The sequence below is a fragment of the Lissotriton helveticus genome, chromosome 3_1, assembly GCF_964261635.1.
Source record: "Lissotriton helveticus chromosome 3_1, aLisHel1.1, whole genome shotgun sequence".
In the NCBI taxonomy this organism is placed as follows: domain Eukaryota; kingdom Metazoa; phylum Chordata; class Amphibia; order Caudata; family Salamandridae; genus Lissotriton; species Lissotriton helveticus.
Genome location: NC_136061.1, coordinates 376,866,646 through 376,887,177, shown reverse-complemented (window position 1 = coordinate 376,887,177; position 20,532 = coordinate 376,866,646). Strand labels below are relative to the sequence as shown.

Below are 20,532 nucleotides of genomic sequence, written 5' to 3'. Positions count from 1 at the left end.
CCACTTCAACTCTGGCTTGGAACAAAGGGTGTTAGCCAGCGGGAGGTTTATGCGGTTCAGAGTCCTCAGGGTTCTTTCTGTTCGAACAGATTTTGTTACTGACCTCCTGGGAGCAAAGGCCCTTACCCTGGGGGTCAAAAACTCATCTGTGGTGGCAGGCTGGCTAAGACCAGCCAGTCAGCACTCTAGTAGTTAGTAGGTTTTCAGACGGCACCTCTAACGTACCCTCTAGGTGCATGTATTAATAAATCCCATCACTGGAATTAGGGTGGGTTTATTAATACGAGTAGTTTGATACCAGACATCTTTGGTTTCAGTGAAGTCATCATGTAGCTGGGGAATTTGTTTTCATCGGTGTCCATGGTAACTTGTTACCATCGGCTTCCGTGGTAACTTGTATTGGCAGGAATTGAATTGGCCAGCACAGAGGCATATCTGCTCAAGCAGATATGTCCACACATGCAGTATAGAGCACCCTGCCTTAGGGCTGGAAGGCCTGATGTAGGGGTGAGGTACATATTCTGTATGCAGCATCTGTATGCATGGCACATAGGACTGTGTGCTATGTCATTTTCACTTTTGTCTGCAGCAAGAAACACAGCCTGCAGTGGCAATCTGTAGGGGTTTGGTGAGGGATCCCTTAGGGTAGCACAATACATACTGTAGTCCTTGGGGACCCTCTTTGAGGTACAATTTAATAGAGACTTACAGGGGTGTCAAACGTCTTGTCAGCTTTGGGGAACAAGGGGAACAACTGTACAGTTTTGGGAAAGAGGTCTGGCACTGGGAACCTGGTTAGCAGGAACCCAGTGCATTTACAGTCAAAATTGCATCGAATTCCAGGCAAAAAGTGAGGGTGACCATGTCAAAAAGGGTTACTTTTCTACAGCTGTCTGAAAATAAAATGCATACAAAATAAGCAATTTCCAAAAGAACGTTTTACTAAACTAGTGTGCAAGTTTAAATACCGTTCTTCTGAGACTTATCTCAGTAAAACATGTTTGGTGCATGCAGTATTTACAAAACATATTCTGCTAATAATCAAAAATCAGTGCAAAATCGCTGTAGGCAACATGAAGATTAATTATGGGACAGGTTCTCAAAGAAAGTCACAAGAGTGTACCTGCAGATCTGACGCATTCACAAGTGTTTACAGAATAGGTCTGAATACTATACCTCTAGAAAATGTTTGTTAATTCAATTGTCGCAAGTATACATTTGTATATTTGTTCGCGTGAAAATCTGCTGAGCAATTGCAAGTTCCCTTTCTCTACAGCCACATTCCATTACTCCCACCCAAACTGGAAAAGGTTTTGCTCCCGCCCTGGTCAGGAGTAAATAAGGAGTAAAGACCGATATAATAAGTGCATCAGCATAATTAGAGAAGTTTTTATCAGAGTTCCAATTTAAGCAGAACGCTGCCAAGGCTGCATCATGGCACCAAAAGGGACAAATGAATTTTTACAGGACAGATTACTGAAGCATTGCGTTTCTTGGAAAGGGAGATATTTTCTATAAAAAATACATTCCTGTCTTTTGATTAGACGGTGGTGCTATATAAATTTTCCTTCCCCTCCTTGGGTGCCCTGTGAGTGTTCCACAAAGGAACTAGGGAAAGTCACTAAAATGGGATACTTGCGTGCTGAGAACAGTATTATTCTAACAGTGTTGGATACATACTAGTTGTTTTACAAGATGAAAAGGAAACTGAAAAATATTTCTTTTTTTTAAATGGAACAACTCTTTAGCACAGATTTCTCAAACTTCACCCCATTTTCTTTTCAGGCCAGTGCAAAATTATCTCAAAATCGCCCCAAGCAAAACTACGGCAAATTCAAAATAAAGTCAAGCCTCAATTGATCTTACCTCAGATATGTGGATGACATCTGTCTGAATACAAGCCTCTCTTTGTTCTGATGGGCCTAGATAGGTAGGCAAACCCCGGTTCTGTTGCCAGTCCTGAAGCTGGCGGGAAAGTACTTCAATCACAGTCAGAGTGTTCTCTAGACGATTCTCCAACTCCTGTCGAGGGATAGTGCTCAAATGTTCCCGCGAAAAACTAGAGAGAATCCACAGAATTTAGATCTGAGAAGAATTCAGAATACATTCCTAAAAGCAAGTAAATTCACAAATGTGAGTAGATTTAATGTTTAGTTCTAAAGCTATCCCCTTGTCCACTCTCATCAACGCAAGTGGTGTGCAAATTAATTTGACGGTGTTCCGTTGCACCTCTAAGCGTTTGCAGGCCTGGAAACTTTGAAAGCCAGTTGTTAGTGACTTGGCGCTTCGGTAAGTGTTTTTTTATATACTAAAAAGGATCAAACTCTTTCATCGTTCTCAGCATAGAAATGCAACACTAAAGTTGTAATGTGTGTATAATTTCAGTAATCCTTGGGTTAATGTAGGCACTTGGCCTAGTCATGAAATAGCTTGTATTTTATTACATGTATGGCTGCCTCTCTCCAACCTGCCTCTGAAATATTGGTAGGTCAGGGAAGCAGACAAATGCGATACTTGTTACCAGTTCCAGCTTGTTAGCAAGCAACATTTCAAATGCGGAGCCCATGGAGAGAATTCACACTTCCTTTTTAGTACTTAAGTTTGTTTTTACCTTTTAGAAGAGTGCTACGTCTAAAACTCCTAGACCGTCTCAAGGTGTCACATGACATGATGAAAATGGGCAGATCTGCACTCACATGCAGAAAAGGGACTGAAAGCGTGCAAATCTGTAGAGCAGCCTATCACAAGTTAGCTTTATCACAAGCAAGACTGAGTAACAGTCTCATATGCAACAATCACCTTAAAATCTCATCAGAGCTGGGGCATATTCCGTTGAAGGACAGATTTTTCGTTTGATTGTCTGGTTTCTTTTTAGTCACTACAATGAAAGCTTAGTAATTCTAGGCAATCATATGTCAGGATCGACATTGAGCAATGAATTTGGGTCGGGAATGGGATAGAATCAGTCCCATCAATCTGCATTTAAATGAGTAATCAGGTTAGTGAATCAGTCATGGCTCAAGCTCTTCTTTATCTGATACTCTCCGCCACATCAATACTTCACTACACAATGAAAAGAAAAAGCAGCAAACAAAAATACTTAACAGTCCTATTTTTAAAATGCATATCTTTTTACCATGAAGAGTTCCTTGACACTCATGACAGAATGGGTGCTTATAGTTGCAACTCGATGGCACTCGTTTGATTAGCCTCAAAAAGAGGAATGGCTGAGCAGACTCCCTGGATGCAGTGTTTCATGAGTCCACTTACCCCTCAGCAACGGCTTCATGCAATAATTTTGACATATTAAAATGTGTTAAGCACAAATTATTTTTCACTACCTGAAGAAAATAAGGTTGAGTGGAGACCTGATTGGTCAAGCAACTTTATGAAACTACTTGATTTGTAGATCTGGGGTAATTTGTTGCATTTTTTAGGCTCTGCAATCACGCCCCTATACTAAGTTGGGATTTGTATTCCAGAGTTTGAATGTCTGAAGACCAATTACTATTCTGAAAAAACTTTACATATTTACCAACTCATTCTCTTCTATATTTCACATCACCCCACCTATTACTTTACTTTCTCCTTCCGTCCCTCACTGCCTGCTAAATAGACAGTGGTCTACTCAGAATACATTATCGCTTAATTTGCTAATATACTGATATTTTAGGTACGCATATGCTATGCAAAAGGCTCATTCCCTCTAAGCTGATCCCTATTTTTCACTCTCCAAATGCCATCTCTGCTCTCCACAATGAGTGTGTCCAGGTATGCTCATGGTGGCATAACGCACTACACAAATATAACATTCACTTACTCAACAAATGCATCAATGCCATCTAAAGAGAACATTTCCCCTCATACTCAGAAAGGGTGAACATGGCGAATAACACTGTGCAACGATTATTAAATTGCGCATTAAAAGCACTCATTATTTACAGCAGTTTTGTAATCACAAAAACCTCCGTATTAAGCAACATGAACAATAAAAAAAAACTTGTGGAGTTGTAGATAAACAAAAGCAGCAAAATAGAACCTGCCAATCTAGTTGGACCAAACCCAGCCATATCAGGAATGCAAGATTTATCACTGTTCCAGGTGTTATGCATATAGATCTTGTTGACAAGCTGTACAAAGAATACAGAGTTGCAGTCATTAACTATTACCACCTCTACTTAGAGACAACAAAACTGGCAACGACTAATGGGGATGCATGATTATGAATGTAAATTTATGGTGGCAGTGTTTCATTACTAAGCATGTGTCACTGTTGCACCTCCTAAGGTACAACAGCACCAACAATTTACTCTAAACCGTGTAACACCCATTATCATACTTTAAAGCTTACAGTGCACATAAATTACTGGGAACTTTGAAGTATTATATTAAACAGGATACATTTATACACACCTTAACTGGTTGTTATGGATTGTGAGGGCAGCAACTCTAAGGCTTAATGGGCAAATATTATGGCCTTGGGATCATGAATATTTTGGTGTAAGGCCAGAACTTGCAATTGCAAATTTAGAAGGTGCCCACTGCAACTCTCATGACACTCATTCCAATCACCACACCATACCATATAATTGTGGAAACATCAATAGCTGTGCCTGAAAAGCTATTTTCTTTATGTATGCAAAGAAAAAAAAAACAAGCATGGATTTGTATTCAGGGACTTACTTCCATAGCAAGGAATCAGTTACATCTCCACTGTCTTGCGTGCATGGTTTCCGTCTCACCCCAAGGCTGTCAAAACTAGTCGAGGTATTTATGCTCTTCTCCATAATCATGATAGGGGTCATCCATGTGACAGCACTGGAGCGGGAAATGGGAGTTACATTTGTACCAGCCTCTTGTTGAGGGACTGGAGACCATTCCATTTGCCTAAAGATTTCACTTGCAGAAATGTTCATGCTTTTCTCCAGCAGGTCTAAGGGCGTGAGCCAGGTGACTAAAGCAGATGTGGAGAGTGGGGTCATACGGGTGTTGGATTCTTGCTCAGAAACGGATATTGTCTTACTCGGACACAAACCTGTTAATGCTGAATCGAGATTCACACGCTTCTCAGGTAAATTAAAAGTGGAATCTCTGGTCAGATCACAAGGACTCAGCACTTGTCTGCTACTTTTAAACTTGGAAGACAATGGTGTCGATGGGGGTTCTAGGTTAGATGGCTTCTCTCCAATGCCCGAAGGTAGCACACCACTGTGAAAACCATGCTCTTCTGCCTTTAACATCCGAATACGTTCTGTTGTACACAAAGCAGCTGTAGATTTAGCAACTGTTTCAGCTGTTGTCTTAATGCCCGAAGAGGCTTCATTCCATGCCTCGGTTTGAAGAACTGGAGTTTTGCAGGGTGTGGCTTGAGAAAGGCAGCTGTGTCCCAACCCATTCTCACTAATAAAACGCTCCAAGCTAGCATTCAAGTCCCATTCAGAGAGTTGCAGAATAGTTTCATCCTCTGGAAGGGGAGTAGTTTGTGGGCAATGGAACTCTGGCCCCATAGTTTGCTTTATACTAGGCAAAATACCTGCGTTTTTGATTATTCTGAAAGTCTCCATTTCAATGAATGGGTCATGAATGCAGCTCGTCTGCCTTCGAACACTTCCTTGATATTCACAGATAGTAGAGCACTGAACAGTCGCCTGCTCACTGCAGCCTGAGGGCTCCATAACCTTCTCCCTGCTGCCAAATTTGACCCCAAGTATATTGTCTTCTGAAGAACCAGTTAAGAGTGGGACAGCTTTCCCCTCTTGCCCACTATTAAGGAGGGGGTCTCCATTCACATGCAAGGGCAGTAGCCGACCATTTACCATGCTGCTACTCAACTCTAGTGACTTGTCCATTCCAGAACAGAAGGGTAGAGAATCGTTATCATTTATGATCACGGCTGGCGTCCCTTCACTGATAATGGCATTCAGTGGTGAGCATTCTGCTTCCCCCCTACCACTGGGGTCAAGTACATTCTCATCTCGAACGTCATTCAATGACTGTGCACAACCCACAGTTTGTACGCTTAGCACCCCTTCCTGAGATGTAACTCTACCCATGGTTAGTGCATCCAAGTTCTCCCTTTGGAAGATGAGCTCCTCACTTGTCAATGGAAAAATAGCAGCCAGCAACTCGTCTTGATTCCTCTCAGTCATTGTTCCTGGAGGCCTGGTGCCTATTTGGTTAACACAGCTACTACTCTGGTGCAATGTAGATGTTAAAGAAAGAAAGTGGAAATCAGGGTAAGCACAAACATGTTTTCTAGATGCAGTTTGAGGGTGCCCCTCCCCACTGCCTGGCTCGTCCCAATGATGCTTGATCTGTTCTGCCTTAAATGAAACAGGCAAGGCTTCTTTCTTTTCTTCCTTACAAAGGACAACTCTTCCTTTTTCATTTGTCTCCAGGACTTGATGATTTAATACGCCTGTTGATTCACCAGTTTCAGCAGCAATTCTTCTCCTCTCAGTCTCAAGAGAAGCATGCATTAATGTGAGAGGGCTATGGACAGATACATCACATTGAAAAACCTGTTTGCAATTGTTTTCCAGAGTAGGTGCAGTAGTAGATTCGCTAGCAGTAAAGGAATGTGCATTGGGACACTGGTTGTCTAAACTACAGATCAAAGGTTCCTTTTCTCCTTTGGATAATGAAACTCCAGCAGCAGTGTCCAAATGCAAATAGGTCATCACTGTCTCTTGGCCTGCCATAGACTTAACAGCAGCACTCTTATCTGGACTTAGCTCTGCCATGATGCTTTCACCCTGGTCCTTTGGTTGCAGGTAGGACTCCTTGGTCTCTGGCACTTCAAATGGCGAGACTAGTGATTTGTGTAGAGTTAAATTAGAAGCAAACTCTCCTTTTTGTGTACCAATACTCTGTGGTTCCTTGGGGGTGTTACTTGTGAATTTCGAGTGAAGGCCTATGCTTTCCACATCATCCGACAAAAAAGGTTCACCTTCTGAAGTCACATCTACAGGGAGACTCATGTTTTCTGTGCCAGAGTCCAGGATGGTACTGGAGAAAGGCAAGTGGTTGGCCAACTTGCCCTCTGTTTCAAGCATCTGCTGAAGTGGAGTATCTGCGCAAACAGTGACTGGCGTCCCCATTTCAGAAACATGAGCCATCTGTAAAAAGAAATAAATATTAATTATAATGAATGAATTAAAATAAAAAATTATATTAAATGCAATCAGGAAAAGACTGAAAAGAAGTGAAAGCAACAATACGAAACCACTAGCAAACAAATTATTTAACATATCAGTATAGAAAAATAAATATATTCTTCTAAAAAGACTATTTTAAGATTAGGTAATTCAGGAAACTAACTCGAGGAACTCTTGGATCTATATCCTGAATAGTCTGTTGAAGAACTTTAACGAGAGGTTTACATATAGCGCGAAACAACAAATCACAGTTCTCAATTATCATTAGAGAGGAGCACATTATTTCACCCCCAAAGCTCGCTGGAGGGATAAGGCCCCAGACTAGGGACATTAGTCTATCATACAGATCAATGATTCAATAGGCCACTTCTCTAGAGGTTACCATGCGTTATGAGGAAAAGTAAAAACTGTGCGAAGGCATATAAAGACAACTTCAGCACTACGGTTTGGAGCAGCTCATAATAGTGCGTTAAAAAGGCCCAAGGATGGGAGGAACGAAAAAGTTTCATTCTATGCAGACACACAGACTACAAGTCCAAAAGATTTTGGGGGGAAAAAGAGAATTACAGGGAAGAGCATGATCAAGAAGCTAGCGCAAACATGTTTAATTGGCAACACCTTGACCATGGTTTTCAAGGAACTGACATATTGAAAGAACTTGCCTGTGTGGGCATCTTGTTCATTAGTGGGGTGAGCATCCTCTTGCTAGACAGAGAGCATGTTTGGTCTGGGAGCTTGGGTTCTGAGGTAGCATTAGGCTGCCACATGAGATCCCGGAGGGGTGTTCGCACCCCTGACTTCCGCAGCAGCTTTTATGGGAGAGAGCAGAGAGAGGTTAAAGAAAACCATAAAGCTACAGTACAATAGCCGACATAAATGGAGAATACAAAGGGAGACAAACAACATTCACACAAGTATCACATTTAGTAGTTCAATGGTGAGGTTAAAAGGTTTCATCATATCGCAATCACACTTCAGAAACAAAAAAAACAAATGGCATTGGGTATTTAGGCTGAAGCACTTTTATTTGAAAGATTGGAAGCACTGGCAGCCCTTGCAGGGCAGCTCTTGCAAGACAGCACATCCCGCCCCTGTTCAAAGCAGTGGGCTTCATAAAGGTGTACCAGGTGCAATGCTGTGCATTTATGGGAGGTACAGGCGTGTTTAATTTATCTTGCCTCTTCAAGCATCTCAGTTGGAGCTTCTACTATTTAATCCCATGAGATGTGGGGGATAGAGGTGGCACTATGTTGAAGAACCTGAACACATGTACACTCCTATTGTTCTTGGTAATCAAATTTTTATCACATCTTTTATGTTTGAGGAGTGTTAATGTCTATCAAATAGACTTAGGTGGTCACATCCACACCAGAAACACCATCTTCGCCCCCTCGACCACTGGACCGTTTAACACGATTTAATAGCAGAAACAAAAAAGCAAATAAATTAATTATATCATTTTGCTCTTCACAAGTGTTTCAACTTCAAACAGGACTGAACACCATCAGCTACTCCAGTCTATTCAGTCAGTCATGCTGCATTCTAGGGCTTTTAGAATTGCTTTCAATACTGTGATTATGGGTTCAGAATTTGCAACATGAAAAGTAATGTTATCGTAAATGACAAAATTGGCCGAAGGGGGTCACCGCTGGTACCAACTATGTTTTCAAATGTTCAAGGTGCTCTAGTACAAAAGTAAGCTTGGCTCACAGATTTCCATTAAAACAAGCACCAACAATGTCAATCATTCTGACTTTCGTGTAGCAAAGCTTTTTATTCTATGCTCCACTATCACACAATACAGATGCAATATCGCAGCAGCAGGGTAATCTTCCATAAACAATAATTAGTACACAAAAAGTGGAAGCAGAAGGAGCAGCAACAGACGTTTCTTTCGCAAACAGAACAGGAAGCAACAGTGCAAGCTGCCCTTCCTCAAAGAATAGGTACAACTGTAACATTTACAATGCAAACTCATCTCCTCATAGAACAGGTACAAATAAGCAACAGCAGTGGATATGTTCTTTCTTAACAGAACAGGTGCAGTGTGGTAGCTGTAGTTCGGTCATCCCTCTCCCAATGGATGGGTGCAGGTGGGGAAACTTAAGTGAAGAGTCCACACTTCAAAGAACGGATGAATCATGGCACTGGCAAAAAAAATGCTTCCCTCTCACAGTGAAGGCAACAGTAGGACAAGCCTCCGTTTACTTCAGAACAGCTCCAGCACTGCACTGCATCAGTAAGTATGCAAGACATGTTTATCATACACAGCTCTCTAGAGCATGTGTGTAATCCACTGGGCTGATTGCCAAGGTGGTTGAGTGAGTCAATACACAAATTCTGAGGTAACTATAACGTGTGCCCCCATGCAGTTTTGTCATCAATTACGTAATTGCAAATGATGAAGTGATATTATCAATGATGTCGCAGAACAGGTCATGAGCAATGTTCCCGCTAATTTCTTTCCTCTGTGTGCGGCAGTGGAGGGTCTCTGTGCGCTGCAGCCATGGCTATGTGCGCAAGGAACCAGACCGTGCGTGTGTGCAGAGCCAAATATCCCTCCAAACTTTTGCTTAAAAATCTGAAAAGATGTTGCATTTCCACACATACAGTGCCACGTTAAACTATACTATGTTGTGTGGTTAGGTTTTCCGTAATTTTTAGAGCAAATACAAGTCAAAGTACTTAAAAAGTATTTTAAAGTTGTGTAAACTAATTACATCGGTGATACTCATAGTATCACCGGGCCGTACTCATAGTACAGCCCGGGGGCCATCAGCGGCCCGGCAGGCTTTCATTGGCGGTGCATGGACCTTGCCTTGTTGTTTCTAGGCAAAGTGGAGATGCATGGGCTGTAAGGAGGAGTGAAAAAAACAACAAAGCCTCATTAACAAGTAAATGGAAGACCTGTGAAGTACTCAGGTGCGGCTGTGTGCGCGCCTGGGAAGCTGTCTCAGCCCGGGCTGCCACAAACGAATGGGTAAGGGGGGGGGGGGGCTTAAGCCCTTTGAGCCCAATAGGGACAGATACATATAGAGACGGAAAGGGACAGAGACGGAAAGGGACAGAGACAGAGACAGATAGGGACAGAGACAGAGACAGATGGGGACAGAGACAGAGACAGATAGGGACAGAGACAGATCGGGACAGAGACAGATAGGGACAGAGACAGAGAGAGAAAGGAAGGTAGAGGGAGGGAGGGAAGTGGAGGGAGGGAAAAGGGGGTAGAGGGTGGGAGAGGAGGGTAAGGGAGGTAGAGCGAGAGGGAGGGAGAGGGGGTAGATGGAGAGGGAGGGGCATAGGGATGGAGAGGGAGGTAGAGAGAGGTAGAGAGGGAGGGACAGAGAGGGAGAGGGAGGGACAGAGAGGGAGAGGGAGGGGGGGGGACAGAGGTAGAGGGAGAGGGAGGGACAGAGGTAGATGGAGAGGGAGGGACAGCGAGGTAGAGGGAGGGAGAGGGAGCTGGAGGGAGAGGGAGCTAGAGGAAGAGGGAGCTAGAGGGAGGGACAGAGGGGAAGGTAGAAGGAGAGGGAGGTGGGAGAGGGAGGGACAAAGAGGTAGAGTGAGGTAGAGGGAGGGAGGTAAAGGGAGAGGGAGGGAGGTAGAGGGAGGGAGGTAGAGGGAGAGGGAGGGAGGTAAAGGTAGAGGGAGAGGGAGGGAGGGAAAGGGAGAGGGAGGGACAGAATTGGTCTAGACGATTTTGACTCCCACGTTTTTTCTGTTTTTGACATTGCCAGTTTATAGTTTTTTCGAGAAAGTCAGAATTGTTTTTTGAGCAGATACTAACCTATGGCTCCTCTTCCTAATTCTCATCAGAATGGGAAATTTGTTCCATTGCGTTAATTTGCTGCAATTGATGTGTAAACCTTTCTTTTCACTACTGAAAACCGAAATCTTTGGACTGTAGTCTTCATGTTTGTGCCACTATGAACTATCTGTACTACAGTTTGGTTTAAAAAGAGTGCAGTTGTAACAAATATTATTGTCATGATCATGAGGGAGGCACTGATTGCTGACATCATGCAAACCTAACTTAGGTAACATCATTTACACAGTAGGCAGACAGAAAATGAAACATCCTGAAAAGACAGACACTAAACATAAACCTGTTTTCTCGCAGCACGTTGGAAAAAACTGTCTTCATGTCAGTTTTCAGTGTTTTTTTGATCCTCTGCACTTTTTTGCCCATGTTCTGTTTTCTTCTTTTAACCCCTTCGACGCTCATGACGAGCTGGGCTCGTCATGAGGTAGCCTCCTCGCACGCTCATGACGAGCCCAGCTCGTCATGAATAATGGGTTTTTGAAAATCCCAGCGCAGGAAGGGAAAATGTGCCGCGAGGATGTGGTTAAGGGTTGCTATAAACTCTTTCTGGGACTGATAGTGGAAAATTATTTTTGTTCGTGATTTGGATAGTGCTTCTGAATAGTATGGTGGGAAATATAAACTGAAGCTAATGGGCACTCAGTAGGGAACCCTGGCCTTATGGGAAACCTTTTTATTAAATATACAGACTGCACCTATGGCCAATGCAAAATGATCCATTATCAGAAATCGTTTCCATACTTTTTAACTGAGGAAATGAGTTTCTAAAGTGTGTGGTCTTCGCAAACCGGGAGGAAGAGCTGTAAAGTTTCCTTCGTGTTTGACAATCTGCATTGTGTTTCTATCAGTGCACAGCTGCTGGTGTGCCTTGCAATTAGCACAAATACAAAATCCCGCATCCTCGCATTTTGAAAGCGGCAGTAGTGCGCGCTGAATACAGCGCACTGCGCGCTTAGGGTGACTTCTCTGTGCGCGCGCTCACCCGCGCAGCTTATTGGGAACAGTGGTCATGAGTGATGTAATATGTGGGGTACTTTTCAGTGCGCAAGTTATAATTATCTTGGAGTAATAGTTACTTGAGATAACTATCACGGGCAAGTTTCTTTGTTTAAAACAACATGTTTTAACTGACATTTTCACCTACCTATAACATCCCTTTAACTTTTATTTTTTTCAGTGAATATCTAAGGTTTGTTTTGGGGGGGTTTTAAATGCAAAGTAAGATATAATTATCATGCCAAACTAGAACGCCACTTTAGCCTTTGTTTTTTTCCCAGTAATATGCCAGGGCTTTTTTTTAAAGTAAAGGAATGTTTTATTACTATACGTAAAGGCCATGAATGGCTGACCGGGCCTGTGGCCAAGACCTGCATCAAACCTCCGCGGGCAGCCACTCCCAGACATGCGAAGGCTGTGCATTATATATGTATATATGAATATATCAGCTCTAACAACTTTCGTCATATATCACCAATAATTACAATCAAACGTATATTTCAATGTTACACACAAAATGCAATGTATATTAAAAATTGATTAAATAATATTTAAAAAAAGGTTTATTAAAAATACATGTCTGGGACTCTTTTTCCATAGTTATTATTATTACATTTTGTGGTTGAAAAATGTGAAAATAAATAGTCAAACTTTTTTTTTAAGACTGAATTTTTCCATTAACATTTTTAAGTCCAAAAAATACACTCATAAAAGCAGTATCAAGAGGGCCTTGTATTTTTTTAATACATCTTCAGGCTACATAAAACCCAGCCATAGTATCAGCCCTTTGAGGTGTCCTACTCCCAGCTATAGAGCAAAAGCTTCAGCTTGGGAGAAAGTGCATTAAAAAAATATGATAGGTTCTCCTGGGGTCATGGTTTCAATGACCAAGAAGACTTTTCCAATGTTTTTTCTAATGGTGCTGGGGTGGGGCTGCAGACCTCATTGTAGCCCCTTACCCTTCTAGGGACATCATCAAAACAAATAAACATGTAAGTAACCACCGCAGGGCATTATGGGGTGCTTCTTGACGAAGCACAGAATTAATATGCGGCTGTGGGTACGCTATTATTAATTTTTTTGATTTTTGGTTGATTTTATGGGTGTCCTGGTCTCACAAGGGGCAACCACATATTTTTTTTTTAGGCAGGCAGCAAGAGAGCCCCAGGGTCCCTGCCGGCTCTCTGCAAGTGGCCCCATTACTTGGGGCCCGTGCAGGAGCTAGCAATTTGTTATATTTGTGGGGTGCCCACCCTGGGCATCCCAGACCATTATTCATCTTTGGGATCAGTGGGAGGGCAACCCAGAGCCTCTGCCAGTTCCCTCCCCCTGCAAGTGCCAAGCACATTTAAAAAGAAAATGTAAGTGAGGTGTCGACCCAAGCTCCCCATAGCTGCTCCCTCGTTAGGGGCTGTTGGGGGGGGGGGGGGGGGAGGTGGTGATGGGGTGAGGCCCAGGTACCCCTGCAAGCACCCTTGCCTGCACCATACAGGTGCAGTAGGAGCCGGAATTGCTCCCTCCCTGCGAGAGCAGTTTTTACTTTGATCCCGCAGGTTGGGAGCAATTCACTATTTTTCCCTGCCCAAGAGGATGGGCACTGAAAAGCTTTGTTCTACCATTGGGCAGAGCAACTTTGTGCTCATGCCCGGTGGGAGAACATTCCACTTTTCCTGCCCGCCCTCGGGGGCAGGAAAATAGATGGTGGACCAGGGTTTGGGGAACCTACACCTGAGCCGGCCCGGGGGGTATAGGAGGTGTCCACTGTATGGCTTTGGGTGGGGGTGCTTTGCTTCCTTAGCCAGGCTCAACCTTATTTTTTTTTTGCTTGTACCACAAATTTGCTGAGCCTCTACGAATCTGCACCTATTTATTTATTTATTTTAAAAGCTTTTGGCCGCAGGCATGGTATCTCCCCACCCACCACCAAGCCTAGGAAGTTGGGATATCCTTACCCTGCCCACAGTTGTCTTTTACATTTCTCTCAAGACCCTGGATCAAGTCCTACAATGGCTGCCGCCTAATCGGTTGATGTTGTGGTAGCCAATCAGATTTCTCCTTGAGATCTGTCAACTCCCCAGGATCCTCCATGGTATGATATATACAAAGTTTGAGCATTAATTGCTCAAAAACTACATAACGGATTTACACCATGCCTTAGGATGGTCTTCATTCCAACTCTTTGCCTGCCTCTTTCAATTTGCTGGTTTCGTGTTTGCTTGTACTAGATCTCTGTGCACTTTACCCCTGCTAAAGTGCTTGTTCTTTCTCCCCTAAACATGGCAGCGTTGGTTCATCCCCAAATGGCATATTTATTGTGCATATAAGTCTCTAGCAAAGAGGCACCCCTGTACCCAGGGCCTGTACATTAATTGCTACTAGTGAGCCTGCAGCACTGATTGAGCCACCCACTTATGTAACACTTTAGCCATGTCTCTGGCCTGCTTCTGCAGTGCCTGTGTATGCAGATTACACTGTATGTTGACCTTGCAAAATATACCTTTTGACAGAACCAAACACTCCCTTTTTATGCATATAAGTAATCCCTAAGGTATGCCCTGGACAACCCAGAGGGCAGGGTGCGATGTATTTAAAAGGTAGAACTTGTACTTTTAAGTTGTACATACCTGGTAGTGAAAAACTCCTAAAGTCCTTTTTCACTACTAAAAGACCTCCCCCCCACCCCCAAAGGATAACATTGGGATTACCTTATTACATTTTATAAATTTGATTTCCAATTGGGAAGAGCTAAGACCCAAGTCTGGCGTCTCTGGAATCCTAATTTAAAATCTTAACTTATGGTGAAGTCATATTTTAAATTACAATTCTGAAAATGTCACTTTTAGAAAGTTGGTATTTTCTTACTTTTGCCATTTGGTGCCCGCTGCCCATCTCTGACCACAAGTCTGGGTGGGTGACAGTTGAGCTGTGTGCTTTCCCCTAGACAGTCACACACAATGAGAGCTCAGAAGTGACTTGATGAGCCATACTGGGAGGGAGGAGCTGGACCGTGCCTTGCATCTGAACAAGCTGTGTGCTGTACCTACCAAAAGGGCTCGATCCCCCCCAGTAGTGAATCTGGAGCCAGGGCAGGAAGGGAGTATGTGCACTTCAAAGACCTGTCTTTGGAGTCTCCCACAGTTCAAAGGTCAAGTTGGGTAGAAGTACGGTACCTCTGACACCACCACTACATCACATTTCTGAAACTGTGAAGATCCTGCTAAGAAGAAGGGCTGCTGTGCTTGAAGGACAGCCACTATGCTGGACTTCTGCTTTGCTGGACTCCTGCCTTGCCGTGCTGCCCTGCTGTTCCCCTGCCTGAATGAGAAGAACTGGACTGCATCACCTGAACCCAGAGAGACTCATAGAGCTAGCTGGCTAGTTTCCAAATCTGAAGTCTTAGGGACATAAAAGACTTCCAACCACCCTGCTTCTGTACCTGGACTCTGCCAACTTGTGAGTCTGCCTTGCCAAGTGGTGCTATCCCAGTCCTGGACCCATGGAAGTGGGTCTAAGGTGCTTGTTCCAGCAGAGCTGACACATCCGCTGTCGAAATAATGCATCAATGCTGCTGCACGGATCAGAACCAACACATCACCTGCAGCATGGATCAGCACAGACACAGCGCTGCTGCTACGTGGATGGGCTACGAATCATCGCCATTGGAGCCACCACTCTTACAGTCGCAAGGTCCTCGCATTTCCGTCAATGGCAGCCTCAACGACTAACCTCTGCATCACATCTTATCCTTCATCGGAGCGGACACATCGCCACTGCTGTACGGATCAGGAAATAGTCGTTGCTGCAGGGATCGGCACAGACATCACCTCGACTGTCCCACACATCCTCAACAACGACGCACCCAAGATTAGGGTACTTTTTGATCAGTGGGCCTCACTGGGTCCCTGAATCCAGCCTGCACTCCATTGCGGTCTGCCTGAACTATTGACTTAGTTTCGGTACAGCGTGACCAGATATCCCAAATAGCACTATTTGCTTCTAGGCGCTATTTTTACCAAAACACTTTGAATTTCAATACCGCAAGTTCTATTTATTGGAATTTTGTCTTTTTGGACTTGTTTTATTTATTAAAGTTAAAACTGCTATTGTAACATGGTGTGGTATTTTTTTGCGTGGTGTTTTTACTGTTCAAAGTGCTGCACAAATACTTTGCACATTGCCTCTGAAAAGCTCGACAGTTGTGTGCCAAGCTACCAGAGGATGAGCACAGGTTAATTTAGGCTTTGCCTGCCTCTTACCTCGACTAAGATTGCGGTTATTGCTTGACCCAAGTCAAGCAGTAACCCAATTTTTAACACACCCAATCACAAAAAGCACTCTTTCTGGACAAAGAACTAGGGGGCATATTATCAAGGGTTTTATCACTGCTTTTTTGGCTTTAAAAGACAAGGAAGCAGAGATAAAAATATCGCCCTATCAACAACAGGATGCTAACATGCAAAATCACATGTTAGCACCCTTTTCCACTATGCTTCCCTTTGCATCTCTAATAAGATGCAAAGTGGGCGTTCCAGAGCAAAATAATAGCGACATTTCTCCTATTATCAAGCTTCACGCTAACCCTGTTAGAGACAAAAAAAGCTGTGCGAACCGCGGTTAACGCTGGTTTTCCAGCGATAATCAGACTGTTTACCAGCTAACGCATGGATTCCTATCGCTTGGGAGATAAGCGTTTGCTGATAGCACGCTATCTCCGCTATGGAATCCAGCGTTAGCCTGCGATAATTATCCTCGCGCTAAAAGCGCTGAGCGATAATTATCGCAGGACCATGCTAATATGCCCCTAGACTTCAGCCAAATTTGGTGTAAATCGTCCAGAGCTTCTTATGGAAATATGAATATGGAAAATATATTGTGCCCCCCCCCCACACTTTTTTCTCAACCCCGGCTTGACAGGTCGCACCAAAACCTTTCAGGAATAAAAAAAAAACGTGGAGGGAGGGGAGTTTCATGAAGATTCGTCAAGCAGCACCAAAAATATAACCATATATATAGCTAATTTCACTGAGTGACAGCATTCTGCTTTTTCACAAGGGGCACATCAGCTCACAAGGCAGTATCTTTAAGTGCCAGGAACTACAATTGCACTGTGTGATTTTTTTGAGATCCCAAAAATATTTTTCTTTCACTCATTGTTTTTGTTATATTGCCGAGGACCCAACAGCTCCCAACGCCAAGTTTTACAAAACCCATGTCAAAACAAAACACACTTTGACAAAAAATAAAAAAGGTGACAACCAATGCTAGATTATTGCCAATGCTTTTTTATTTTCCATTTCCCAAAATCTTGCCAAAACTGGCTTTACACTGATGTTCCATTATCCAATATCTTTTGGAAATACTAGCATTCATCATGTGTATTTTACTGAATTATGTTTCAATTAAATTGTACCTACAATCGCAAAATAGTTTATAATCTTTTTGTGTAGTTGATTTGTTTGTACATTTTATTTTATAAGCAAAGAAACATCAATCTTGCTTTCAAGCTTCTGAAAGTATTTTCGTCCAATCATAGAGCATTCTGGGAGCATTTTGTGTAGCCTCATGATTTAAATTTTACAAACTTGTCACACATTTTTATATTGGAACTACTGATGGTAGTGCACATCCAGCACAGTACACAGCATTTACTTAGTGTACTCATTTTGCATTAATGAGCCATAAACACTTTGAACTGCATGAACATAGGGATACAAATGTTACCATAATTGCAGACAATGCTCTTTCCACATATCGATAACGTTGTACTGTGAACTGGCAGTCAAAGGGTTTATGCATTCGGGGGGTGTGCCTACGTGTCCTATGGAAAAATAAATATGAAACCTTGTTGTCCTTGGCCATAAACAATACGCCCTGTGAGTCAGGTGATAAGAAATCCACACCCCTACCTTCCTCGCCTCTTCTCTGATTTCCCTGTCTCTCACCTCTCTCTAGTTTTCTCTTCTTCAGCAGTATTTTCGCTCTCAAATCAATCTTTTCAGATTTTTTTAAAGTTTATTGTATCTTCTTACCCTCGCCGCCCTCACACTGTTTCTCTCCGGCCTCTCTCCCAACCTTTAGTCTACCAACCTAAACTCGCATACATAATCTTTGCCTCTCTTCTCATTTTCCCCTTCGCAACCTCTTACCTACATCATCTCTTATTTACCCTCGTTTCTTATCTGTGCTGTGTTAGTGGAGCATGGAATAACAAGCAGAGTTTTTGAAATGAACTAGATCACTCATGTGGTGTAAACATTAATATAACTATTTGGAATGATTACGTTCAGGTTTCAGAAGCTGTGCTGAAGTACGTACATACAAACACATATGACTGTTTTCCCACAGACAACTTGTGACCTTACCGATTGCTTGGCTGCAAGCTCATTTTCATCAGGAGTGGCTCTCCTCATTGCCCTCATTCTCGCTCACAGAGTTGGGGAAGAGACTGTCTTCCCAGCAATAGGGACTAGGAAAAACATGAAACAATTATATTATGAAACTGTTCAAACGTACTGAAAATAACTACGCGGGCAAAGACTATTCAGTTCACTGGGTTGCATGGGTGTGCTTGTGGAAGAAACTCTCAGAAGAAGCAGGCGACAAGGGCTCGATTTTGTACAGATAGCCCATAAACATCACTTACGTTCTGTCCCGTCACTTGGTCGTCGCTGCCATTTTCAAACATCACCCGCCGCCACTGTTCGAAGACCGCAAGCGCTCGCTCATTGGTCCATGCTTAGTGACGCATGGTTTACCACGTTTCCCAATATGGCGGCCATATTAGAATGGAGTCACTTAGTATCCCGAGAGAACTTTGTGTTCATTTCTCCCCACGTGTCAACTTGGGTATTGCACTCTTCTATATACATTAGACATAGTATGCCGTTCTTCAAAGGGAGATTACAAAATGTAAACTCCTTTATCACAAGAACAGACAGTAGCAGCACATATTCAGAGGTTTGTTTCTTACCGAGCTCGCATACTTTTGTATCCGTAAGCTCTTTAAATGTTTGTGTTAACACTTTGGAGCGCATTCTATTACCATTTCGGATTTTATTTTAATTATCGTTGTAGGAATCAATGCAACATTTTTTTGCACTGGCGGATGGATGCATAGGGGAAAAGAAAGACAACCTACATTAAACGTTACATTTAAATGCACATGTACAGTGTATTTTGTCGGTTCTGTTTAGGTATTTTGTCAGTGTATTTTGTCGGTTCTCTTTAGGTGGGGCAGCAGCCAGCCCCATCTGTTTGTTGCTATACCTCATGTTGTCCACTCTTCAAAACAAGTTTTGGCAAAGCCAATAGGTCAGGCCTTATTTGGGTGCTTAGTAGATGTTTGTGGATTTTACATTATTGAAGAACACACACCTGTAAACAGATTTTTTTTTATAAAGTCTGCTGAAAGCTTTATATTTAACAACCTCTGTAACGAATAGCTGGATGTTAATTACAGGTTATATGTAGTCCTCCATTGATGGTGGGGGTGTCAAGCACAGTAGAAAACAGTTCAGCAAGGCATTTTATCATGGACTATATAGTTAAGTCATAGGTCAAATATGACCCCACTGGGGTGGTATCGTACATGGAAAAAAGTGGATGCCTCCCAACGGCGAAGAGCTCCTTGTAACCATCTGGGCTCCTCGGATCAAAGTCAAGTATCTAAGCACACCGCTGCAGCAGCCAGTGGGCCGGGATACTGAAGTACCTGGTTATGATACAGGAGTCGCTGCTGAGAGCAGGGTGTTGTAGTTCTAGTTGTTATTTTCCTACCTCTCTCCTATTGGTTACTAGGCACGCGCTGTATTGGAATGTCAAGCATATATATAAATGACGTCATGTTCATAGGACGCAGGAGACCCGTGTGACTCTGCGCAGTCCACACCCCTCTCACAAGCTCTTGTTATGAAATAAATACTTATTCACACACTCACATGTTTAGTGATTATTTCCGTCCATTATCACTACAATTGGCGACGAGGTACGGGACGAGAACAAACAGAGCTTGTGGAGGAAATTTCTTTCGGAGCACGGAACTTCATGTCGAGGCAAGTTTCTACTTTATCTCTTTTCAAAAGAGTTTTCTTAAAAGTAAAATTTCTGTTTTTCCTGTATTCGAGCTTCGTGCGACAGCAACTGATGAATTTATACACATCAGCATTCGCGAGATTCAGAGGAAAGGAGTGTTAGTCAAAGAAGCCGCTTACAGATTTATTTCAGGCAAGTGTGGATATTCACGTTTTTCGGAGATCAACGTTTTTCTTTCCATAAATGTGTCTCACATGTGTGTTACAGCGTAGCTGTTGAGGTGCTATATTCTTCGTGAAATTCGCAGTGCCGAGGTGTCGTGCATGGCGTTGGAAATTACGTTGAGAATCTTCCAACTGTCAACTGACAAAACGCTTCTAACGTCGTGCTGTCCTCCACGGCTGTTTTCGTTCTGGCATCAGCTGAGTTCGCATAGCTTCATGAGTACGTCATTACGTCTTCGACGTGAGTACGTGACTCCATCTTGGATTGTTTGTTTTTCTCTGTCTCCTCAGTGAGCGTAGC

At 43.0% G+C, this 20,532-nt stretch overlaps 1 protein-coding gene across 1 annotated transcript in view; it reads right to left on the bottom strand.

Moving 5' to 3' along the window:
- The window catches only part of SPAG5 (sperm associated antigen 5), a 620,821-nt gene extending 602,096 nt beyond the window's left edge, over positions 1-18,725 (bottom strand). The window contains exons 1-5 of the mRNA XM_078680111.1: positions 18,620-18,725; positions 18,339-18,442; positions 7,820-7,966; positions 4,684-7,118; positions 1,867-2,059 (exon numbers count right to left, since the gene is read on the bottom strand). Of these exons, the coding sequence (XP_078536237.1) occupies positions 1,867-2,059; positions 4,684-7,118; positions 7,820-7,966; positions 18,339-18,395 (2,832 nt within the window). The 5' untranslated portion in view covers positions 18,396-18,442; positions 18,620-18,725. The remainder of the gene's footprint in view (positions 1-1,866; positions 2,060-4,683; positions 7,119-7,819; positions 7,967-18,338; positions 18,443-18,619) is intronic.
- Between the last annotated feature and the right edge of the window lie 1,807 nt (positions 18,726-20,532).